The sequence below is a fragment of the Alnus glutinosa genome, chromosome 4 (assembly GCF_958979055.1).
Source record: "Alnus glutinosa chromosome 4, dhAlnGlut1.1, whole genome shotgun sequence".
Taxonomy (NCBI): domain Eukaryota; kingdom Viridiplantae; phylum Streptophyta; class Magnoliopsida; order Fagales; family Betulaceae; genus Alnus; species Alnus glutinosa.
This window is the reverse complement of record NC_084889.1, coordinates 5,076,106-5,097,240: the sequence shown is the minus strand read 5'-3', so window position 1 is coordinate 5,097,240 and position 21,135 is coordinate 5,076,106. Positions and strand designations below refer to the sequence as shown.

General features: G+C 38.9%; 3 protein-coding genes across 6 annotated transcripts; 1 reads left to right on the top strand and 2 right to left on the bottom strand.

Annotated features, from left to right (window-relative positions):
• The first annotated feature begins 849 nt into the window (after window positions 1-849).
• Window positions 850-13,381, top strand: LOC133867027 (transcriptional corepressor SEUSS). Of its 3 annotated transcripts, XM_062303699.1 has the most exons (11): window positions 851-1,232; window positions 1,637-2,382; window positions 2,467-3,167; window positions 3,254-3,373; window positions 3,616-3,664; window positions 3,913-4,127; window positions 4,229-4,297; window positions 6,682-6,779; window positions 7,594-7,687; window positions 8,946-9,015; window positions 12,109-13,381. In XM_062303699.1, exons 2-11 carry the CDS (start codon window positions 2,115-2,117, stop codon window positions 13,038-13,040), a joined length of 2,616 nt encoding a protein of 871 aa, XP_062159683.1. In that variant the 5' UTR covers window positions 851-1,232; window positions 1,637-2,114; the 3' UTR covers window positions 13,041-13,381. The 3 variants fall into 3 exon arrangements, with proteins under 3 accessions (XP_062159682.1, XP_062159681.1, XP_062159683.1); XM_062303698.1 differs by having other exon boundaries at window positions 850-1,232; window positions 1,769-3,167; XM_062303697.1 differs by having other exon boundaries at window positions 850-1,232; window positions 1,637-3,167.
• Window positions 13,382-14,709: 1,328 nt separating this feature from the next.
• On the bottom strand, window positions 14,710-16,096 carry LOC133865479 (uncharacterized). The gene is made up of 2 exons (XM_062301886.1): window positions 15,775-16,096; window positions 14,710-15,219 (listed from the first exon to the last, which is right to left on the bottom strand). The coding sequence occupies exons 1-2, from the start codon at window positions 16,007-16,009 to the stop codon at window positions 14,897-14,899; spliced, it is 558 nt and encodes a 185-aa protein (XP_062157870.1). The 5' UTR covers window positions 16,010-16,096; the 3' UTR covers window positions 14,710-14,896.
• Window positions 16,097-17,462: 1,366 nt separating this feature from the next.
• LOC133865195 (uncharacterized) lies at window positions 17,463-21,102 on the bottom strand. Of its 2 annotated transcripts, none has more exons than XM_062301555.1 (6): window positions 20,937-21,102; window positions 19,940-20,098; window positions 19,543-19,672; window positions 19,218-19,418; window positions 18,883-19,050; window positions 17,463-18,081 (listed from the first exon to the last, which is right to left on the bottom strand). In XM_062301555.1, exons 2-6 carry the CDS (start codon window positions 20,071-20,073, stop codon window positions 17,638-17,640), a joined length of 1,077 nt encoding a protein of 358 aa, XP_062157539.1. In that variant the 5' UTR covers window positions 20,074-20,098; window positions 20,937-21,102; the 3' UTR covers window positions 17,463-17,637. The 2 variants fall into 2 exon arrangements, with proteins under 2 accessions (XP_062157539.1, XP_062157540.1); XM_062301556.1 differs by having other exon boundaries at window positions 19,940-20,095; window positions 20,937-21,082.
• Window positions 21,103-21,135: the final 33 nt, after the last annotated feature.

The following is a 21,135-nucleotide window of genomic DNA, read 5'->3' as shown; positions in this document are numbered from 1 at the left end:
AAGTTTCGACATAAACATTTACAGAAAGCTGGACTGGATTGCTGGTCAAGGTCTTGCCTTTCTCATATCACCTGATATCTTGATGCTGGCAGCAAGTTTCGGGCAATGGCTTGGCCTCACCAATGCTACCACTGGTGGTAACCATACTAACTAGATCGTGGCGAGAGGTTGAGCCATTGAGGTATTTGAGGAAGATGAAATGAATTTCAGAGAGAGACTCGACTCGAGTGTGGCGCTGAATGAGGACTAGGGCTGAAAGCATATAAGTTTAAAATTCTAAGGTGAAACGACGTCGTTATATATATATAAAAGTCGATTCTGCCTCACACAAAATCACCTTCAAAAGCAATTATGCGGTTAACAGTTAGTAATTTTGAGAGATTAGTTTATAGTGGGCGGCCATTAATTGCATACATTTTCATTGTTATGTTATCCTAATTATATGACAATCATATAATAATTTACTAAATAGTATTACTCAAACATGATAAGCTGCAAAAATCATGTCAATTAGCCACCAAAAGCTTAACCCAAGTTACTAAAAAAAAAAAAAAAAAAAAAAAAAAAAAAAAAAAGAAGAAGAAAGAAAGAAAAAAAAAGGCTTAATTTAAGTGTACAGATGGCAGGCGCTGAAGCTATCAAGTACCATGTTAGGGTCAGAGCACTCGCACACAAGAAACTCCAACACCACACCGAATCGTGGCAATCCCGTAAATAAAGCACGCTCCGTAACATCATGTATGATGATAGATGACGATGAGTCGATGTTGTTGATGATGATGATGATGATGATAGTGATGATATTTATATGCATGCACATAAGCGGAGGAGAAGAATAGCATTTGACTTGGTTCGTCACAGTGAGAAAGAGAGAGAGAGAGAGAGAATGAAGGAAATTCAATCGGATCGAATACAATTTTGACGTCCGCAAGGACAGGCACGCAGGCACACAGACACACACTCTCTTTCTCGCTCTAAAACTGTCTTTCTCTCTCTAGAAGAGTACAGCGAGGAACAGGGATTTGTACTGAGCAGAAGAGACTGAGATGAAACCCTAAAGAAAAAGCTTTGAACTCGTTTTTTTCTCAGCACTACAATTCGAAGCCAAAGTAATCCAAGAAATATCCGTATATGTGTGTGTGAAAGAAGGAAGAGTTCGAATTTGGTGTGGTCTCGGGATTTTGTGTGACTGGGTCTTGAAGAATTTGTGCGCTGTTCAAATTCCAACTTCGGTGAGTCTTTTCTAGTCTTTGACTCCGTCTCTCTCGCTTTTTGCCTTTTGTTTTGTTTTTCTGAATTTTGTTAATCAGGTAGTTGCTGTGAGTTATTGGAGTGTGTTCTGCTCATAGGGAGCTCTGGATCGTTGATTCTTGGAGTTTTGGGTTCGATCGATGTGGGTTTAGTTGTCGTTGTTTGCATTTGTTTAGCTATTTGGTTTCGATTATTTAGGAGTGTTCGTGTTCTAGTTTGATAAACCTTCGTTTTCGTGCTTTTTGGGATTGTTTTGGGGGGTTTGAGTTTGAAACTTGAGCTCGGGGTGTGGGAAACGAGTTATGGGTTTGGTTCACTTTTGTTAGAATTTTTTGCGGGTTTGTGAAATTTGGTGATGTGAGTTTGTTTTGGGATTTGATTGCAGCTGTTGGCTGACAGTGTGAGCAATTTGAGATTTGGAATCTGGGTTTGGGAGTAAATTTCTGATTGTCAATTGCTTGGTTTCTTGCACAATGGTCGAAGCTATAGTAGATCTAAAAATTCGCATAATATACAGAGATTCATGCGGAAACGGCTCGGAGATTGGTGGTTTTGCAGAGACACTACACTTCTAGAATGTTCAGAATTGATGCCCGTTCCTTCGTTTCGGCTTATATCGGTATTTGGCTTGCCTTTGGAAGAAGTCAACACGATATGCACAGGAACCAAGCTTGTCCATTTCTATTGGTGCACAATGAGGGCTTTCAGGCCTGTGGCCTTGGATGTGGGGTTGAAGTGCTATCTGGATTGACCTATTTGTCTGGTTTTTCACGTCTTATTGTGTAACTGTAGTTTGTTCAATTCTTGTTGTTTTAGATAGTTGTAGTACTTCTGTGAGCGTTTGTAGATTGTGCTTTTGGAAGATGGTACCTTCGGGGCCACCCACTCCGATCGGTGGCACCCAGTCCGTTACACCTTCACTCTTGCGATCTAATTCTGGAATGTTGGGAGCTCAAGGGGGTCCCATGCCTTCCCAGACGGCTTTTCCTTCGCTTATGTCGCCCCGTACTCACTTTAATAGCATGAATATGCTTGGAAGCGTGCCCAATGTTTCGTCTCTTCTTAATCAGTCATTTGGAAATGGAGCTCCAAATTCTGGACTTTCTGGTCCTGGGAGTAGCCAGCGTGGAGGTATTGATACTGGGGCTGAGTCAGATCCACTTTCTAATGTTGGCAATGGTATGGGTTTTAATACTCCTTCATCTTCATTTGTAGCTTCAAACATGGTGAACCCTGGTTCATCCGGTCAAGGTCAGGGTCAGCAATTCTCGAACCCTTCTGGTAACCAGCTATTATCAGATCAACAGCAGTCCCAGCAACTTGAATCCCAGAATTTCCAACATGGTCAGCAGCCAATGCAACAGTTCTCTACTCCTCACAGTGCTCAGCAGCAGCAACAGCAATTTCGAGGAGGCTTAGGTGGTGTTGGACCTGTAAAGTTGGAGCCACAAGTGACAAATGATCAGCATGGACAACAGCAGCAGCAACAGCAGCAGTTGCAGTCATTGAGAAATCTTGGTCCAGTGAAGCTAGAACCGCAACAACTTCAATCGATGAGAAGTCTAGTACCAGTAAAAATGGAACCTCAAAATTCTGATCAGTCATTATTTCTGCAACAACAGCAGCAGCAACAACAGCAGCAGCAACAACAACAATTCCTCCACATGTCGAGGCAGTCCTCTCAGGCTACCGCTGCCCAGATCAATCTTTTGCAACAACAAAGATTCTTGCAACTTCAGCAGCAACACCAGCAACAGCAACTCTTGAAGGCTATGCCTCAGCAGCGGTCACAATTGCCGCAGCAGTTTCAACAGCAGAGTTTGCCTTTGAGGCCTCCTGTAAAATCAGCCTATGAACCTGGGATGTGTGCTCGGCGTCTCACACATTACATGTATCAGCAGCAACACAGACCTGAAGTAAGATTTTCTTACTGTTGATAGCTTTTTGTATGCATATGTGGTGTGGCTGTTATGATTTGTAATAATGCATAATTTTGTTGTAGGACAACAATATTGAATTCTGGAGGAAATTTGTTGCTGAGTACTTTGCTCCCAATGCCAGAAAGAAGTGGTGTGTTTCTATGTATGGAAGTGGCCGGCAAACAACTGGAGTTTTTCCTCAGGTTGCTGCTAATGACAATAAATTATTGCTAAGGACATGCAAATCTGCTTAAGCTCATCTTAGTGGTATCTTGTATTTATTTGTATGCCAGTGATAACAACTTGCTCTTTTGAAGTAAACTATTTCAATCCATATTCTCGAAATGTTAGTAGCACTTTGATCTGTGTATACATCCTGATTAGGATGCCTATTAATCCCAAGTAATAGTGCACATGATAATGACCAATCTTGCAAATTTTGCAGGATGTGTGGCACTGTGAAATATGCAATCGCAAGCCTGGCCGTGGTTTTGGTATGTCACTGTTAGTTTTTTACCAATTTTTATTGTTCACTGTAGCTTCTTCTAGTCCTTGGTGCTCACTGCTGCTCTAAATTCCTGTCCTCTTTTAAATATCTCTATCATGCTGTTGGTTCAATAGCATCTTTGTTTTTTTGCTGCGTGGATTGTTTTTTAGTCAGGGTAGTTGCTTTATGTATATGTTGTATAAATGGATTTGCCATGTCTAACTGGTATCTGAATTCTGTTTACTGCACTTCCAGAAGCAACCGTCGAGGTTCTTCCCAGGCTTTTCAAAATCAAGTATGAAAGTGGTACTTTGGAAGAACTTCTCTATGTTGATATGCCCCGTGAATATCATAATTCATCTGGTCAAATTGTCCTGGACTATGCAAAAGCAATACAGGAAAGTGTTTTTGAGCAACTTCGTGTTGTTCGTGACGGTCAACTTCGGATAGTTTTCTCTCCAGACTTAAAGGTAATGCACAAGAGAAAATGGCTTCTTTACTTCTAACATCTTATATATTCCTTAGGCATCATTCGTTGACATTCTATCGTCTTGTTCATGCGTTATACCAGATATGCTCTTGGGAATTCTGTGCTCGGCGCCATGAAGAGCTCATCCCTCGAAGATTGTTGATACCTCAGGTAAATAATGAAAAAGTTTCGTCTTATAACAAGAAAAGCTCCTCCGTTTTATTATTGATCCCTGCAAAATATCTTGTCAACACCCCCCTTCTGCCCCCATGGTTGGGGGAACCAAGTTAACTGGCTGATTGATATGCTGATTGGGCTTATCATTTGTGAAGTATTTTTCTTTTTTTGGGAGTATGACAAGGTGCCATTTTTTTTTTCATGCAAATAAGGTATTTGTATTTGTACGCTTAGAAAAAATAAGTATTTGTACAAGGAGGTTAATTTATAACCTTTTGTTTTTATACTGGTGTGCTTGTTGTACTGATCCTTTTGTGCTAGACTTCCTGGAGGAGAACACAAATATGATCTGTTATGCTTGAATGTGTTAATTTTTTATGTTTTTTCTTTGTGTTACCATTTATGTATGATGGAGCTGAAATCATCCCATGGTCTAATACATAGAGTGACCTCAACTTAATTTGTCTTTCGGCATCTCTTGGATTGAGTTTATTGTGTCTGATTTAAAGAAATTAAACCATTCATGTTGATTATATCTCAGCTGGTTATGTTCCCAATGTTTGCTGTAAATCCTTTTTAGTTTGGTAGTCGTGTTAACTTTGTTTGCCTCTAATGCAACATGGAGGTAGCTGAAAAGACCTAGCATTTCAATAAATGGTGAAACCTAATTGGATTAAATGTGGAAGTGCTGCAAATCCTATAAAGATTCTTGCAGAAATCTTGACTCTTAATTTATTAAAGTTTTTAGCAGAACACTTGCAGATCTACAGAATTAAGTTTCCTAGCAGAGTTCAGGTCTTATGGGGTGGGGGTGTGGAAAAACATTAGGAGGGGGTGGGGGGATTTCTCTAAATATGTGAGATTTGATGTGAGAGATGGGTCAAAGATTAGGTTTTGGTGTGATGTTTGGTGTGGAGATCATACATTGAAGGAAGCTTTTCCGGTGTTGTTTGGTATTGCTCAGTATAAGGAGGCCTCAGTGGTAGACCATTTGCTCTTTTCTAACGACACCTTATAGTGGAATATCACTTTTATGAGATATGTGCATGATTGGGAGGTGGAGATGGTCACTTAGTTCTTTAATCTCTTGTACTCTACCAGTTTGAATCGAGGTGGTGAGGATAGAATTTGTTGCATCCCTCCCAAAAGGCGGACATTCGAGGTTAGATCTTTTTATCATGTGCTTAGCCCCCAAATCGTCTTTCTTTCCCTTGGAAGAGCATTTGGAGATACAAGGCCCCTTCAAGAGTGGATTTCTTTGTTTAGACAACAACGTTAGGGAAGATCTTGACTTTGGATAACCTAAGGAAGAGGCATGTCATAGTAATGGATGATGTTGCATGTGCAATAAGAGTGTGGAATCCATTGATCATCTTCTGTTACGTTGCGAGCTGCCCTTATCACATGCCTTCTTGGTGGAAGGAATGAATGGAGGGATGCGCATTGCGAAGTAGCTATAATTTTGTGGGTCTCTAGTTTCCATTTTTTTGGGATAGAGTGGGTCATGCCATAACGGGTTATAGAGTTATTGGCTAGTTGGAGAGACCATTTTTGGTAGCAATCGCATTATAGAAGTATGGAGGATGGTTCCCTTGTGCTTGATATGGTGTATTTAGAGAGAGTGCAACGCCCGGAAATTTAAAGATTGTGAGAGAATGGTAATAGAGTTAAAAATTATATTGTTCAAATTTTTCTATGGGTGGACGATTGCTTTCAATTGTTCTTGCTTTGCTAATTTTCTAGAATTTCTGGATTTGTATTCCTTGTCTCCTCCCTAATTAGGTATTTCTCTTGTATACTTTATGTGTATATGGGTTGCGCCCATTTGCGCTTTATAATAAGATTGAATTACTTATAAAAATAAATAAATCTTTAGCAGAAAAAGTTTTGGTTTTTTAGTTACCTGGAGAGGAAATTTTCAATTATTTTGTCTTGTTTCTATTCTTTGTCTTCTAGATTGCACCTTTTTATTTTATTTTATTTTATTTTTATGATTTCATGTTTCAGCTTTATATTTATACTTCTAGTCTTGCTGAATGTCTCAACTGGATACTTGTTCTGCATTGATTGAAATGATATTCATTGGATTTATATGATATTCGTTGGATTTATATGATTTTTGGATTCTATGTGCACTGTACCTTGGTGGGTTGGTTTTCGAACATACCATTACTGGAGTTTGTATCTTCTACATTCCATTGCCCGGTTACTTTTCCCTGGGATGTCCAAAGCACCCCTTAATTGTCAAAATTCTCGTTGCTCTAATATTGATGTCAAAAGTAAATTCATTGGATGGCATAATGTATATGGGAACATTAAGTACTTTTGTCACTATAAGATATTGCTCATTTTTTACTGTGGTTATTTGTGATGCGCAGGTTAGTCAGCTTGGAGCTGCGGCTCAAAAATACCAGGCCGCTACTCAAAATGCATCATCCAATTTGTCTGTTCCAGAGTTGCAAAATAATTGTAATATGTGAGTCCTTAATTAATTTGTTTCCTTGTTTGTCTACTATCTGTGAGCTTTTGAGTCGTGCTTTATTTTTGTTCAGAATTGTAATTTAACAGTTCGATTAGATCCTTTTCAAAAAGAAAAAGGTCCATATTGGCCCCTTCTTATCTTGTTTAGAATGTTTGAATATCTAGAGGGCATCAAAATGTTTATCGCTTAGCTCTCTCTCTCTCTCTCTACATACTGATACTTCTTTTCTTCACTTGTGCTCTGTTCACTCATGCATGTTGAGATCGATAATGATGAAGTTGTTGCTATCGTTATTTATTGAGCGGTGGTGGTCCCTACAGAAAGAATTTGTCTTTAACAGTTTCTCTTGACACATGCATCCATGATTTTCATGAGGTATAGATTGCACAAGTAAACCATGAAGTTTGGCAGCATATAAATGTTAACTTCTAAGCTTGTTTCTTCTGAACTTGGAAGAGTATCTATAAAAGACAGGACATTTGATTCTCAAATTTGCTTCATTTATGACACATAGTTTCCATTCTCAAATTATTCTTCACGCAAGGCTGCTATTGTAATATAATTGTTGCAGTTGGTGCTTTTGTTGCATATAAATCTGGGTTTGTGGGGGGGGGGGGGGGGGGGGGGGATGTACTTTTCACCCATTTATCTGCTGTATGTCCATTTGATAGTTACTGCTCAGATGATTGTGGGTATATCTACGTTTGAATTGTTCATGGTGATTTGTGATCGACTTTCCTTGGCCTTGATCTACATTGTATGACATTTTGACCTTTCATTGATCCTTTTTGTGCGCGTTTATCTTCAGGTTTGTAGCATCGGCTCGACAATTAGCAAAAGCCTTGGAAGTGCCATTGGTAAATGATTTAGGATATACAAAGAGATATGTTCGATGCCTTCAGGTAATGCCTATTTTTCTTGACGTGCTATTTAGCATTATTCAGTGTATTCCTTTTAAGTATTAAAAAGTTGAATGCTCTGTATTTTCTGCATTTAAGAGCTGCGGAGAATCTTGCCCATACATAAAAGAAAAAATTTAGAGATACATGCTTGAAGTCACTTCAACTTCTGTTCAGGAACAGCATATGTTTTTTGCTTTGAGTACTGCTGCATATGGAGTATGGGCTGGGTACTTTCTATGATGCAGGATAATATTCATTTTCCTGATACACATCTCTGTCCACCAGTCTTATTTCCAATTTGGATTGTCCATTGGCATGTGATATTATCTTCTTCCCAGGGAAATTTTCAATTCTTGTAGTGAAACCTCCTTCCATTGCTTTCCTGGATAAAAATTGCTGTTTTAAATTTGATTGCTCCAAAAGATTCTTTGGTTGACACATTGCTAATACTTCCTTTCTCCTCCACCAGATCTCTTCCAAATAGATTCCATTCTAGTGTTAGGTTGAATATGTCTTTTATTTCGGATCAACTGCATCATGAGTTGTACTTGACGTTTCTCTCCATTGATTGAGCTCGACTTTATTTATCTTTCTACTAACTTGATTAAATTGAGTTTCATTTAATCTAGCAGTTCAAACACAGTGCCATAATCTTTTCTATCTATTCTACGTGCCTGTGGGAATTCGTATTGCTTCCAGCTTTTCCACCTCACTCAAAAACCCTATTACCTAGCATTTGTCCTTTTATCTGTCTTTGGACCACAATGATATGCTCCTCTAATTAAAATGCTTATTTGTGGATTTTTTAAGGATAAATTTGGAAATTTCTGTAGGTCTGAACTGTTGGTTTATTACAATGTCTTTATTGGTCCAAAACATCATAGCTTTCCATGCAATGCTTGAAGTGTATAAGTTTTTGAAATCTTGGAGATTTACAGTCGTTATATTTGAGCATTGAATTTTTGTGATAAGATTCATGATTATAGATTGATGTTACAGTCATGGTCCCAGCGTGGAACACTTGTACCTCCAATGGCTCTCTGTTAATTTGACTACAACCAGTAGCAACTACTTTCTTCTTTCATTTTTATTACATTCTTCTTTTTCTTTTCACAATGTGTTATTTGGTAAAGATTAGAACTAGATAATATGTCAGATTAATCCTGGCTTTTCTCTAGGGACTCTGATGAACCATGCTAATGAAAATTGTGTGCAGTATTGACCACTTTGTTTTTGTCTATCATTTTCTGGCTTGCAGATATCAGAAGTGGTTAATAGTATGAAAGACTTGATTGATTATAGCCGAGAAACAAGGATGGGACCTATGGGTAAGTTTGATGTGAATTTTCTTTCATTAGAACTTTACCTTTACATATATATACCACATTGATGGATTTCTTCTAAGGCTGAGTGTCATGTTGGGGAATGTTAGAGCAAAGAAGTGGAGCTGGGAGACTCTTAACAGTGCTCATGGTTGTGTTGTGATACTGTCAGACTAATTTATTTAATGAGATTTTATTGGGGTGAATAGCCAGCCAGTCAATATTACACACTTCATTTGCCGTAGAAATTACGGGAAATTGATTTCCCATCAGTTTGTGCAATTGAAGACGATGACATAATCTTCTTATTGAAGTAGGCCGTCAACACCCCCCCCCCCCCCCCCCACCCCCCACGAAAAAAAAAGAAAAAAGAAAAGGGAAATGTGTTAGTGGACCAGAATTTTATGCCGGCAAAAAATTAATGGTTGATTGCAAATGTCTAAACTATCACCGTGACTTTTTGCTAGTCTTTCCTTTTTGGGTAAGTTTTTGCCTGTCATGTTACTCAGTTTATCTATGCACATTAGTTATGTTTGTTATATGGTATATATTCTGTGTTTTTTTGTTGGAGATCACACGGGTCCTGTTGAGTGTTTTTACCTGTTAGTTCGAGGACATTGAGAACTCATCATATGCATTAGGCTTGTTTGGAGAAAAACTACAGAACCTTCAAGAGTGGTCTATGTTGAAGTTTATCATTGTTTAAGTACTTGGAATAATGGGGAAAGATGTGCTGATTTTTCTAGGATGAGATAAATGCATTGCATTTGGTTAATGCTGCACGCATCAAGATTGAGGGAAAAATTATTGAATCTATAAGAAGACTCGAGCAAGAATGTTTAGAGATCTGGAAAGAATGTATGGGCTAGAAGTAATAAAGTCTTTAAAGAGGAACGATAAGCGTATTGTAACTAGTAAGAGATTCTGAATATGATTGAAGGGGTAAATTAAAAGTTTCTATGATTTTTGAGTTAGTACACTATCTACCCACCACCTTCCCATATTGGAGGTGAAGTGGACAGGCAGAATTGAGATTCATCAACAGGTTCGCTGTCAATTAATTGGTATGACCTACTGAGTAAATGCTTCGTTGGAACTACACTCCCTTGCCTCTCTTGTTTGCGTAGGTCTACAAAAGCTTATTACAGGACTTGATTATTGAACATAGTTCCATTGTTATCGAAGTACAGAAATTGGCCCATCTTTTTCCCTTAATAAAGAGCTTTTCTTAGATTTTTATTTGCATGTTTTGTTCATGAATCAAGAGTGTCCTGGGCCTTGTGTCACCTTTGGTTTGTTATTGGTCTCTTTTTGAGGACTCCTCTAAGCATATCTATGTTCGATGAGTTTTGGGCACTAAACCATTAGAAATTCGGAAAGCCAGTAACACAATTTTGGAGATCCTCTTGTCTTGAGGCTGAATATTTTGGGTTTCCAAGATTTCCTTCCACTGATGCATAATTATCAGTAATGGGGGAAATGAAGGGTCAATAGGTATGGGGAAGTTGTGTGATCTTTCAAGAGAGGTGAAGGAAATTTTTTCATGTTAAGTGTTGTGGTTGCTATCACATCCACGTATAGGGAACTTGGATTTGTTTGCGAAATAAGGTACTTAGAGGGATTGATTAAGTGGACATGCCATCTTAGTTTAAATTTATCATTTAGTATCTAAATGCTAGGTGGCATAATGTGTCCAAACTTGTTAAAGTTTCCAAGGGATGTTTGCATATCTATCAGCCTATGAGAGTGTCAGGCCTTTAGATCTCTTAATAAAGGGGTGTTTTTGTGTTTTTTTTTTTTTCCCTCCCCGGACCCCAGTTGAATAGTAGGAAGTCTCCAAATACTCCTTATAGTTAGTTATAAAGGTAATCTAATTGTAACCATGGAGGAAGAAAAAATTCTTGATAGGTCTTTGTGACATGAATATGAGGCAAACCTGTGGAAGCAGTTTTCAGTAAGGGGTGAGGACTGGCTGTGGTGGTCTTTGAACCGACGGTTTTGACAACTGGAAACCCTCCACCGATCCAAACCCATCGGTGCATGAAACGGAACCGCACCAGCGCGACGACTGTTGGTTGGTTGTCGGGTGGCTGGTTGGTTGGGCTAGATTTTGGTTCTGGTTCGGCCCATTGGACCAATTGTTCATTGTTGGTCTCGCTGCCACCTCGGTTGATGCATTGCCTCCGAGACAACACTGCTTTGAGATGTAGCCATCTTGTTGAAAACAGAAGATTGCAACTTCCTAATTGAGAAAGTCCCAAATTGAGGCTTGAAGTGGAGCATAAAGCTAGGTTTTTTGATACCCAAGCGAATTGAACTCAGTTCTTATCAGCATCAAGCTTGAGATTAAGAGCCATATTGTTTTGTTCTAGTCTTACCGTTAACCATGAGTAAGAATGGGTTCCACATATTGTTGGGGTGCTACGCGATCTCAATAGATGACCTGGATTCGAAGAAGACACTTGCATTGAGAGTGAGCTCCTTGGACTTGCTGGCGACGATTCTGCACTAAATGGCAAGCCCAAGATGCTGAGTGGGACTTCGGGGTTGAGTGTGGCTTCTGGTCCTGGTGAAACTTGAGAGAAGCTTTCATTTTGGGTATTTATATGGCTGTCAATCTTATCGTTTTTCATTTGTCACTGACACCAAAACCAATGATTGACCTGATGGTTGTTGGTAACTCATCTACAAAACTGGACTGCCCAATGGAATTTTCAGAAAGCAGCAGTTCGGTTTTGAGTCGGTACTATTGGATCAGTCAGTTTTTGAGACCTGATGCTTGCCCTTAGTTTTCAAGATTTAAGGACCTGATTCTGACAAATGAAGAGCTGCTACCTTCCACCCCAAAGTATTTTGCTGACAGTCTTCTGATGGAATTTTTTTTTTTTCTTTCTCCATCCATTTTCATGTGAAACTCTTCATGTTACTATTAGAAATAATATGCAAGTGTATTGGTATATTTCTATGCCCTTAGATTTGTGTGTGCGCTTGTGATTTTTGCATGTTCTTTTGAATGTGTTATTGCATGCGAACTGCATTACAACACTACACTGGATTATCAAATGCCAAAGGGTAGCTTATTGTTCTGTTTCTTCACAGAAAGCTTGGCCAAGTTTCCTAGGAGGACAAGTACTTCATCTGGGTTTCACGGTCAGTCCCAACAGCCCGAGGATCAGTTACAACAGCAGCAAACAATGGCTCAGAACTCAAACAGTGATCACAGCTCTGTCCACGCTGCCACTATGCAACTTGCTGTTAGCAATGGTGTGCCTAGTGTAAATAATTCTCTCAACACAGCATCCACGTCAACCTCAGCGAGCACGATTGTTGGGCTTCTCCATCAAAACTCCATGAACTCCAGACAGCAAAATTCTATGAACAATGCAAGCAGTCCTTATGGAGGAAGTTCTGTTCAGATTCCTTCCCCTGGTTCCTCTAGTACTATCCCGCAGGCTCAACCCAACCCTTCCCCATTCCAATCACCGACACCCTCCTCGTCTAACAATCCCCCGCAAACGTCTCATGGTGCCTTAACAGCTGCCAATCACATGAGCACCTCGAATTCACCTGCAAATATGTCATTGCAACAGCCAGCACTTTCCAGTGAGGCTGACCCAAGTGATTCACATAGCTCTGTCCAGAAAATCTTACAGGAGATGATGATGTCGAACCAACTTGGTTCTCTGGGGAATGACGTGAAAAATGTTAATGGGATATTGCCGACAAGCAACAACGCAGGTCTCAATAGTGGCAACTGCCTGGTGGGGAATGGGACAGTAAACAGTAATTCAGGTATGGGGGGTGCTGGATATGCTACTATGGGTGGACTTGGTCAGTCTGCCATGGTTAATGGAATGAGAGCAGCAATGGGAAATAACTCCATGATGAATGGAAGGGTCGGAATGGCGTCAATGGCTCGAGACCAAAGTATGAATCATCAACAACAGGATTTAGGAAACCAGCTGCTTAGTGGTCTAGGAGCAGTTAATGGATTTAATAATCTTCAGTTTGATTGGAAACCATCCCCATGAAAGGCTCTGTTGATCACACTGATGTTCCTGTTCTTGATTGTAGCTGCTTGTGCAGCATGAGGAAATGGCAGAATTGCCTGCGGCCCTGTGTAGATGGGTTGCATACGTTGAAATTTTTACAGGGCTTTGCTCCCACTTTGTACTAGTCTGTTATTCATATATAAAAAGGAAAATTTGGTGGCTGGTTCTGGTTGTGTGGCCGAAGGGGCAAAGTTGCTGTGGTATAATGTACGTTTTCTACATAGAGGCGAGCTACTTTTTGTAAATAGTACATACCACTTAAATAATTTTCCTCTTGAATCAGAAATTTGTCAAATCCACCGTTGGATTTTATTTTTTCACATGCTAATTGTGCCCGCTGAATTTCAAGTCGATTAGATGTTATTTATTATCTTATTTGTAAAGAAATTCGTTTTTAGTATATTTTTAAAATATAGAAAACAAAATATTTTTAAACTTTTCCTAGATGGATTATTTTTTTTTCTCAACCTCTGATCATCTTGAAATATGATGAGCGTAATTGGTATGAGAAGAAATAATCCAACGGTGGGTTTGACATTGTTTAGTGGTATTCAAATTTACGATCCAAATTTGGAAATGCATTGTAGCTCAAGGTTATTTTTGATTAGGGATGGCTAAACTAGGGCTTCTATCTAAAGTTTAGCTGATAACCTATTTTAAATAATCCAATGCAAATGCAAATGCAAACCCACCCCCTTCCTCCAACCACCAAAAATGTCCCAACCAAAGGGGAGGGAGAAGAAGAAAAACCAATCCATGCAAAGAGAATAAAAATTAGAATCTTTCTTCCCCTCCCCCCCCCCCCCCCCCCCTTCTCTCTATCTCTCTCTCTCTCTACTCTTTCTTTATTTCGGCTACATCACTTTTCACCACACTTCCCATGAGTGCCTCTTCCCCTCTGTCGCGCTTCTCTATGGCCTCTACCACATAGAGGCGCGACAAAGAGTGATGATTGTTTATGGTTGTTGAGCACCTATCTCGCCAGACATCAGAGCTGAATTTTTATACGGTGGTTCCAGTCTAGTTATTTTTAATGCAATCTTTCCTGTTATGGTTTTCAAATTTCCTTGTTGCTGTTATAGCTCTCTTTCTAAGTAGCCTATCCTTAGGATTGCTACCGTTTTCTTGACCAGTGAGCCAACAATCAATTGGACCGAGTCAATTCTTTGGTCCATGCCCATTTTTTTTTTTTTTTTTGAATGTTTTTAGGGTGCTATTTCAACTATATTGGGGTGATTGTTGAGAACAAGAAAGCCTCAGCCCAGAAATTAATGCTTGCAGTAGCAGCTATTCTTTATTCTTGCCCCTCCCGACTCCCAAGCAACAAAACCTATTTTCACTCCTTTAGGCAAGTGATTTGAAGTTCTCTGGAGATGGGGATGGTTATCAAATTTTCATCAGCGGGTTGAAGAACCAATTAACGATGAAAAACAATTTGATTGCTATGTTACCAGATAACCCAAGAGAAGGATTTAAGTTTCAAGCTTGGAAAAGAGAAGATTTAGGGAGTGAGGAATCAGAGGCATTCTTAAACAGATCGAGATGAAGGATCATAAATGCCCCCCTCTCAATGTCTAGCCTCACGTTTGAAGCACTCTTGAGTGCATGGCAGATCCGTGAGGAATTTCCCATGAAAAAGACTCAGGAATTGAAGGCATTCTTGAGTGCATTGAGGTCACTTAAAATAAAATATACAAAATGAAGGAGAGTACAATGATTACATTTACATATTGAGATGATCCTGAATACTTCCTTGAATGAATGAAAGCTTCATGAGCATAACGTCAGTGTGCCATTATGCCAAAGGCAATGATTTTCATTTCTCTCTTCAATTTTCAACCCTCTGTTATATACTTCTCTATTGTAGTAGATAAAGTGGACTTGGGCACTGCCCCAATTACACTCTCTTTCTTCTCTCCATTCTTGAAAAACAGCACAGTCGGAATGCTCCTGATTCCATACTGAGTGGCAATGTTGGGGCAGTCATCGGTGTTGAGCTTGCAGCAGATAATCTTCCCTGCATATTCTTTTGCCAGTTCATCAATCACAGGTGCAATCATCCTACATGGTCCACACCATGGTGCCCAAAACTCCACCAGAACTGGGTTTTCACTTGCAATCACAAGATTACTCCAGCTTGAATCTGTCACCACTTGAACTGCAGAAATTCAAGCATTTGGATGAATTAGAAGGGCTGAAAATGTTCTGAATTTTTTCATATAAAATGATAACTACTGCAACCCAACTGCTTTCAGTTCTTCTTCTTCTTCTTCTCAGAATTCACCTATTCTAGGATGGGACTTATTTTAGCAGCAAAATCTCAGGAGGTTATTTTTAGAAGTTTGGCCAAGCTAGAAAAGACGAAACTAAAAAGGCTGAAAGCAGCAAACATCTTGAACAAATCAAAGAGCCTGGGCCATACGATTAATCATGAGCTTCATTCAGGTATCGCCTTCTTACTAACTTGGAAAATTGAAAGGAAAAAATTAACCTCCTGTTAAGCGTTCTCCTCTGAAGTTGCTTAAACACACACCTTTCAGTTGTTAGAATAAGATGAGAGGAGGAAATAAATGTCTTTGTTAGTTCAGCTGCCATATTTTGCTTAGATGTACAAATATTTACACACCACAAACAAAAGGGCTCGTAATTTTCACTATCCAGCTTGTGAATCTTGCAATAAATCAGTAATTGACAAGGGTGATGAGTAGCTAACCTGCATCCACAGCTTCACGAGCCTTGCAGACAACGCTTAATCGTCGGGATTTGCTGATGAGGGAATGCGGCCGGTAAGATGAAGATGACAAAGAGGATGTTTGTAGGGACTTCTTCAATCTGTTAGATGTTGGCAAATTAAGCTTTTCTTTTGAAGAAAATGGATGATAACATTGTAGAGCAGCAGCTCTACTAGTGCACACTGTGCTCAATTGAAAGCAGTTCTCCAGAGCCATTCTTTTTCTCTACAGTTTTTGAGTATATTTTTTGGGTTTAAGAGAGTCTCGACTACTTAGATTTTCTATGATTCTTTTTGTTTTCTTTTAAGTTTATATTTTCAAGATTTCTTTATATTTTTGTAAGTGGATATTATTTCCAAGATTCTGAGGTGATAAGAGTGCTCAAATTCCTGTGGATGACATTTCTGTACTGAACTCTCAATTTGTGCCACTCGAAAAAAAAAAAAAAAAGAAAAAGAAAAAGAAAAGGACTCTCACTTTATGGAGAAATGGGAAAAAAAATAAAAATAAAAATAAAAAAAATCCAAAAATCACCCGGTTTCCAGGATTTGTTGGTGGACCGCAAGCTTCTCATCCCTTTAGGAGCTTGACTCCTGTTTTGTTCACACAGGGTTTTTTAAGGATATCTTCTAATCTTTTCATGATCCATGAAAATTGCAAGGTTGTTCTTACATAGCTGATGAAGGACAATTTTCCTATCAATTAGCTTTATTTTCACATAGTAGTATTTATTACTTTCCAAATTATTTTTACAAAACTGCTTTCATCTAAAAGAATTACATTCCCTATCTACAATTAGCTTTGGCCGTGTGGTGTGTGCCCCGTAGGGATCTAATTCTAAGTTTTTGGCCTAATTCTTTTCCTATTCTTTCTTAATAACTCACTGTCACGTCGCCCAGCCCACTCTCTGCTTTCTCTTATTTTCTTCTTTACTTCTTTTCTCACGCCCAGCCCACTCCCTTCTTTGAGTTCTATCTCTTACTTTCTTCTTCTCTTCTTCTTTTCTCCCGCCCAGCCCACTCCCTGCTTGCTTTTATTTTCTTATTTCTTTTCTTCTTCTCTTTCTTACTGTGGATGGCCTTAAGTCCCCTAAACTCAACCTTCAAATTGAATCATCTCAAATTTTTTTAATAACGAAGGTTTGGTATTTTTTTTTTGAATGGTCAGTATATTTTAATTACAATACAATTGTCATTATATTTTAATTAAGTATTTATTATTTAGCATTGAATATTAAATGGTTGGATATTAGATTAAAAAAATTAATTAATTAATTAATTTTTTTTAACAATATTTGAAAACCGGTTACCTGATTAATAACCGGATAACCAGCAGTTCATAATAATTGCAGACAGTCTACCGGTTAATCGCAACTGCAACTGGTTGTATATCACTGTGTGGCACGGCTCTACGCTTATATGACTTATTTCCTTGTGCAAAGTCGAATCAGTTGCTATATTTAACGGCAGAAGGCCTCAACAGAAAGCTGCTTCATGTTACCTGGACATGGATCCCCACCAGAAACTTCAGGAGCTCAGGATTCAGGAAACACAAGCAGAATGTTAGAATAGATTTATTACACGATTAATCATGTTTGTAAAGAAGAGCTGTTGTCATATACCGACTCAACACAAACATGCATAGAGAGAGAGAGAGAATTAGAAAATCCTAGTGCAAAATGATTACGTAATAATACTTTCTATTTGAGGGCAATCTGCACAAAAGCACAAATTGAATTCAGTCTGTCCCATCAAAATTGGCCTAAAGGAAGCACTACATAAGATGGTGTATCTATATTCGGACATTGATCAACCAACACAAGTTCTCAAATCCTAAAGTCCAGCTTAGAATGAATATTCCTTCAAATCTGCCCTTGCGTCGCCCATTTCCATGTCAGCCGAGCACTCTTCTTCAGTTAGGGCAGGGAGTTGCCTAGTCTTCCGCTTTACATTATGCCTGTGCCAATCACTCTTGGAGTGATTCCTGAACTCGTTGGAATCACCGAAAAATGTATTGCAGGTACTACACTTAATTTGCTTCCCCTCTCCCTTGGCATTCTCATTTCCACCAGAAACAGTAGCCTGTTTTTGTAATTTCTCACTCAGTTGAGACTCGGAGTCGGCAGATTCCTTGGGTAGGCGTGATGGGCCTTCCGCATAATCATCACAATGATCCACACGGCTGACTTCCTCCAAATGCACAGAATGCGCAAGAAGTTCAAACCTTCCTTTCAGACTGCTCACAAACTCACTACAGTCCCGATATAAACCGGGATCCATTTCACAAATCTGCAAGACAAAAAAATAAAAATAAAAATCCGTACATAACACAAATCTGTTATGCTAAGAAGAGATTTAGGATAATAAGTGTACAAGACTCCACTAAGCTAACAACATGCTTGAAGTGCACCAATTGGTGTTATATTTCACCTAATTTAACTGAAGAAAACAAATGAGTCCAGGAAACACAAATGCTCTTTAGAGGAGGAGGATTCAAAATTCAACAATTATAAAACGATGCTTTGTTTTTCTACACCCAACAGGAAATATGAAGCACCTGGTATGCACCTTGAGTTGTGCTTTTGTACGGGGAGTCAAAGACCCCCTAAGTAACGGTGTGCTTCTTTCTGTCGCTTAATTGGCGACCACTTGGGCCCATGAAGGTGATATTTGATTCTAGGTCTCTGGTGATGGTGCATAAAACTAAACAATCTAAATTTAGCACCAAGAGACTTTACTAGCTAAACAGAGTGACAGTGGATAAAACTAAACAACCTAAATTAACAAAAACCAAAAGTAAAAAATAGAAACGGCACTCCCTGACCTATATCACAGGTTTCACACTCCCAGTAGGTATGGGTGCATTTCAGTAAATCCGTTACTATTTAACTTAATCCTTTCATCCTTTCCATGTAAAAACAACTAGTTTGAAACACCAACACCAAGAGCGGATTCGCGCATACCCTACTCCGCTTTTTTGAACAAGCACGACAGTAATACTGAACTAGCACCAAACAAATTGATTTTGGATAAATGAGTAAATTGAGACTTAAAAAATTTCTATGTAGACAAGACAGGACCGGTACTTACAACAGATGGCTGACTTCCAGAATCATCTTTTGAGACGATGCTGGCATTCCACACATTCAGCTTCTCCAAAAGAGAGGAAAAATCCTTTTCTGGAACACAAATTCGTAACCTCATTGGGGACCGTTTTATTGGAAAGTGCTTCTGAAGCTCATGAATAACTTCTAGTGCCTGCATGAAAGATATGTCATTGACAGGAGAACAATTGATCACACATAGTATATCTTTTCACACCCTCTTACAATATACATTTGCAAGCGTAAAACTTTCATTAAATTTCATAGACCCATCAATTGTTCCATTAAAATGTACCCATCAACATGAAGCAATTGGATTACCTGCTTCTTCGAGCTGCTATTTGGATCAACAGCAAAATGGATTTCATGCATAAGTCGCTCGATCATGCTAATAGTGTAAGGACGTTGTGTTTCGACATTGAAAGTCTTCTCCATAACAATGGTCGCAATATCCCGAAACTGATTCGATAGCTGAGACTCTCTCTCTTTCCCAGCCACTTGAAGCTCCCCTTTATCCAGAATCTGCCACCAACATACATACATGTATACGAGCAAAATGACACATCTAAAAACAAACGAAACCAACATAGACGGTTTGCTAGATTGAGTCAAAGGGCATCATAGTCTTGTGACACAAAACACTAACCTCCAAGCATATCTTACTCTGATCATCTGTTCCAAAAGCCGCAACCAAATCTTTAGACTTGGCAAGAACCCCTTTTGAAACATTCGAATAGACAATATGCGACTGCAACACTTCGTCCAAATCTTTCTCTCTGTTCCCAAAATTCCATCACACTAAGTAACCATTCACATATTGAAAATACCCACGAAGTCATCTAAAAATCATTGCTTAATTTATTCTCAATAGTAGATTAAATTCTAAACATGGGTTAGTTATAAAAACAAAATAAATGTAACAAAATTAAAATTTAGGGCTTAGAAAAAAGATGTAAGGGAGAGAGAGAGAGAGAGAGAGAGAGAGAGAGAGAGAGAGAGAGAGAGAGAGAGAGAGAGAGAGAGAGAGAGAGAGAGAGACGTACACACTAGAGCGCCAAGAGAGGACCTTGTTCTTGTAGCAAGCGATCTCAAAGCGAATGCCGCGCTTCTTGAGGCGAACCACCGCCACGTTCGTTAGCCTCTTTTGGCCTATCGGCTGCACAAGCTTCTGAGACATCTCTTCCTTTTGTTCTTCAGCTCTTCTGAAAATCACCAAATATTTCTTATATAGTTTCATATAATCATATTAACCTATAAAAAACAACTTTCATTCACAACATGAAACATTAATATAAAACAACTAAAATATCAACCTTAAAATTATTCACAAATTCCCATCAGTCAAATGTCAAAAGATTCTAACTGCTATCTTAAAGGTAAGCAAGACTAAGTTCATGATCAGAAACTCATATGACAGAGTAATTTTTGAAGTGATCAAATCTAAAGAAGTGAACTATTTTTTTTTTAATCTAAATACTGATTTTTAAATGAGTTAAATCTCGTGGAGCATTTTTTATTTTATTTTCCTTCATTAAAATAATTCAAAGAAGAGTTGCGATACATTGATCTAAGCGGCTTTCAATCAAATACATAGAATGCAATTCCTTCTTTGAACATCTAGGGCTGCCCATCACAAGTCTTGAACCCGGGAAGTTTACACACGCTTGAGTTGCCAGTGAAAATATTGAACAACCAGTAAAGGAACATGGAAAAGCACAGTGAAACCATCACTACTCTAAACTCTGTAAAGACTGATATCATACATACAGAAAAACACATGGAAAAGCACAGTGAAACCAGTAAAGGAACTGAGAATAAACAAACTTTTGTTATACGAACAATGATCGATTGCAAGTACAAACTGATAAACACTAATCAATACAGATAAAAACAAAAAAACCTAGAAAGGGGTTTTGATTTCCATGACGGTAAGTGTGAGGAATCAGAGAAGTTTCAAACCTTTTGGTATGAATCGTGAGAACCCATGGTGGGAGGAGAAATTGAAGGAGACAGAGAGAGGGGCGAGAGAGAGAGAGGTACCTGGGTTGTAGACAGTCGTTTCTCAGCCGTGAGCGTGGAGTTCAGGGTTCTATGGTGCTTTTGTGGGAACTAGGTAGTTATGCACAGAGAGAGAGAGAGAGAGAGAGAGAGAGAGAGAGAGGGCTGAGAGATAGGAATCTAACAGATATTCTTTTCATTTTTTTCTCATAAGGGTAATTAGGATGTACAACGCAACCGA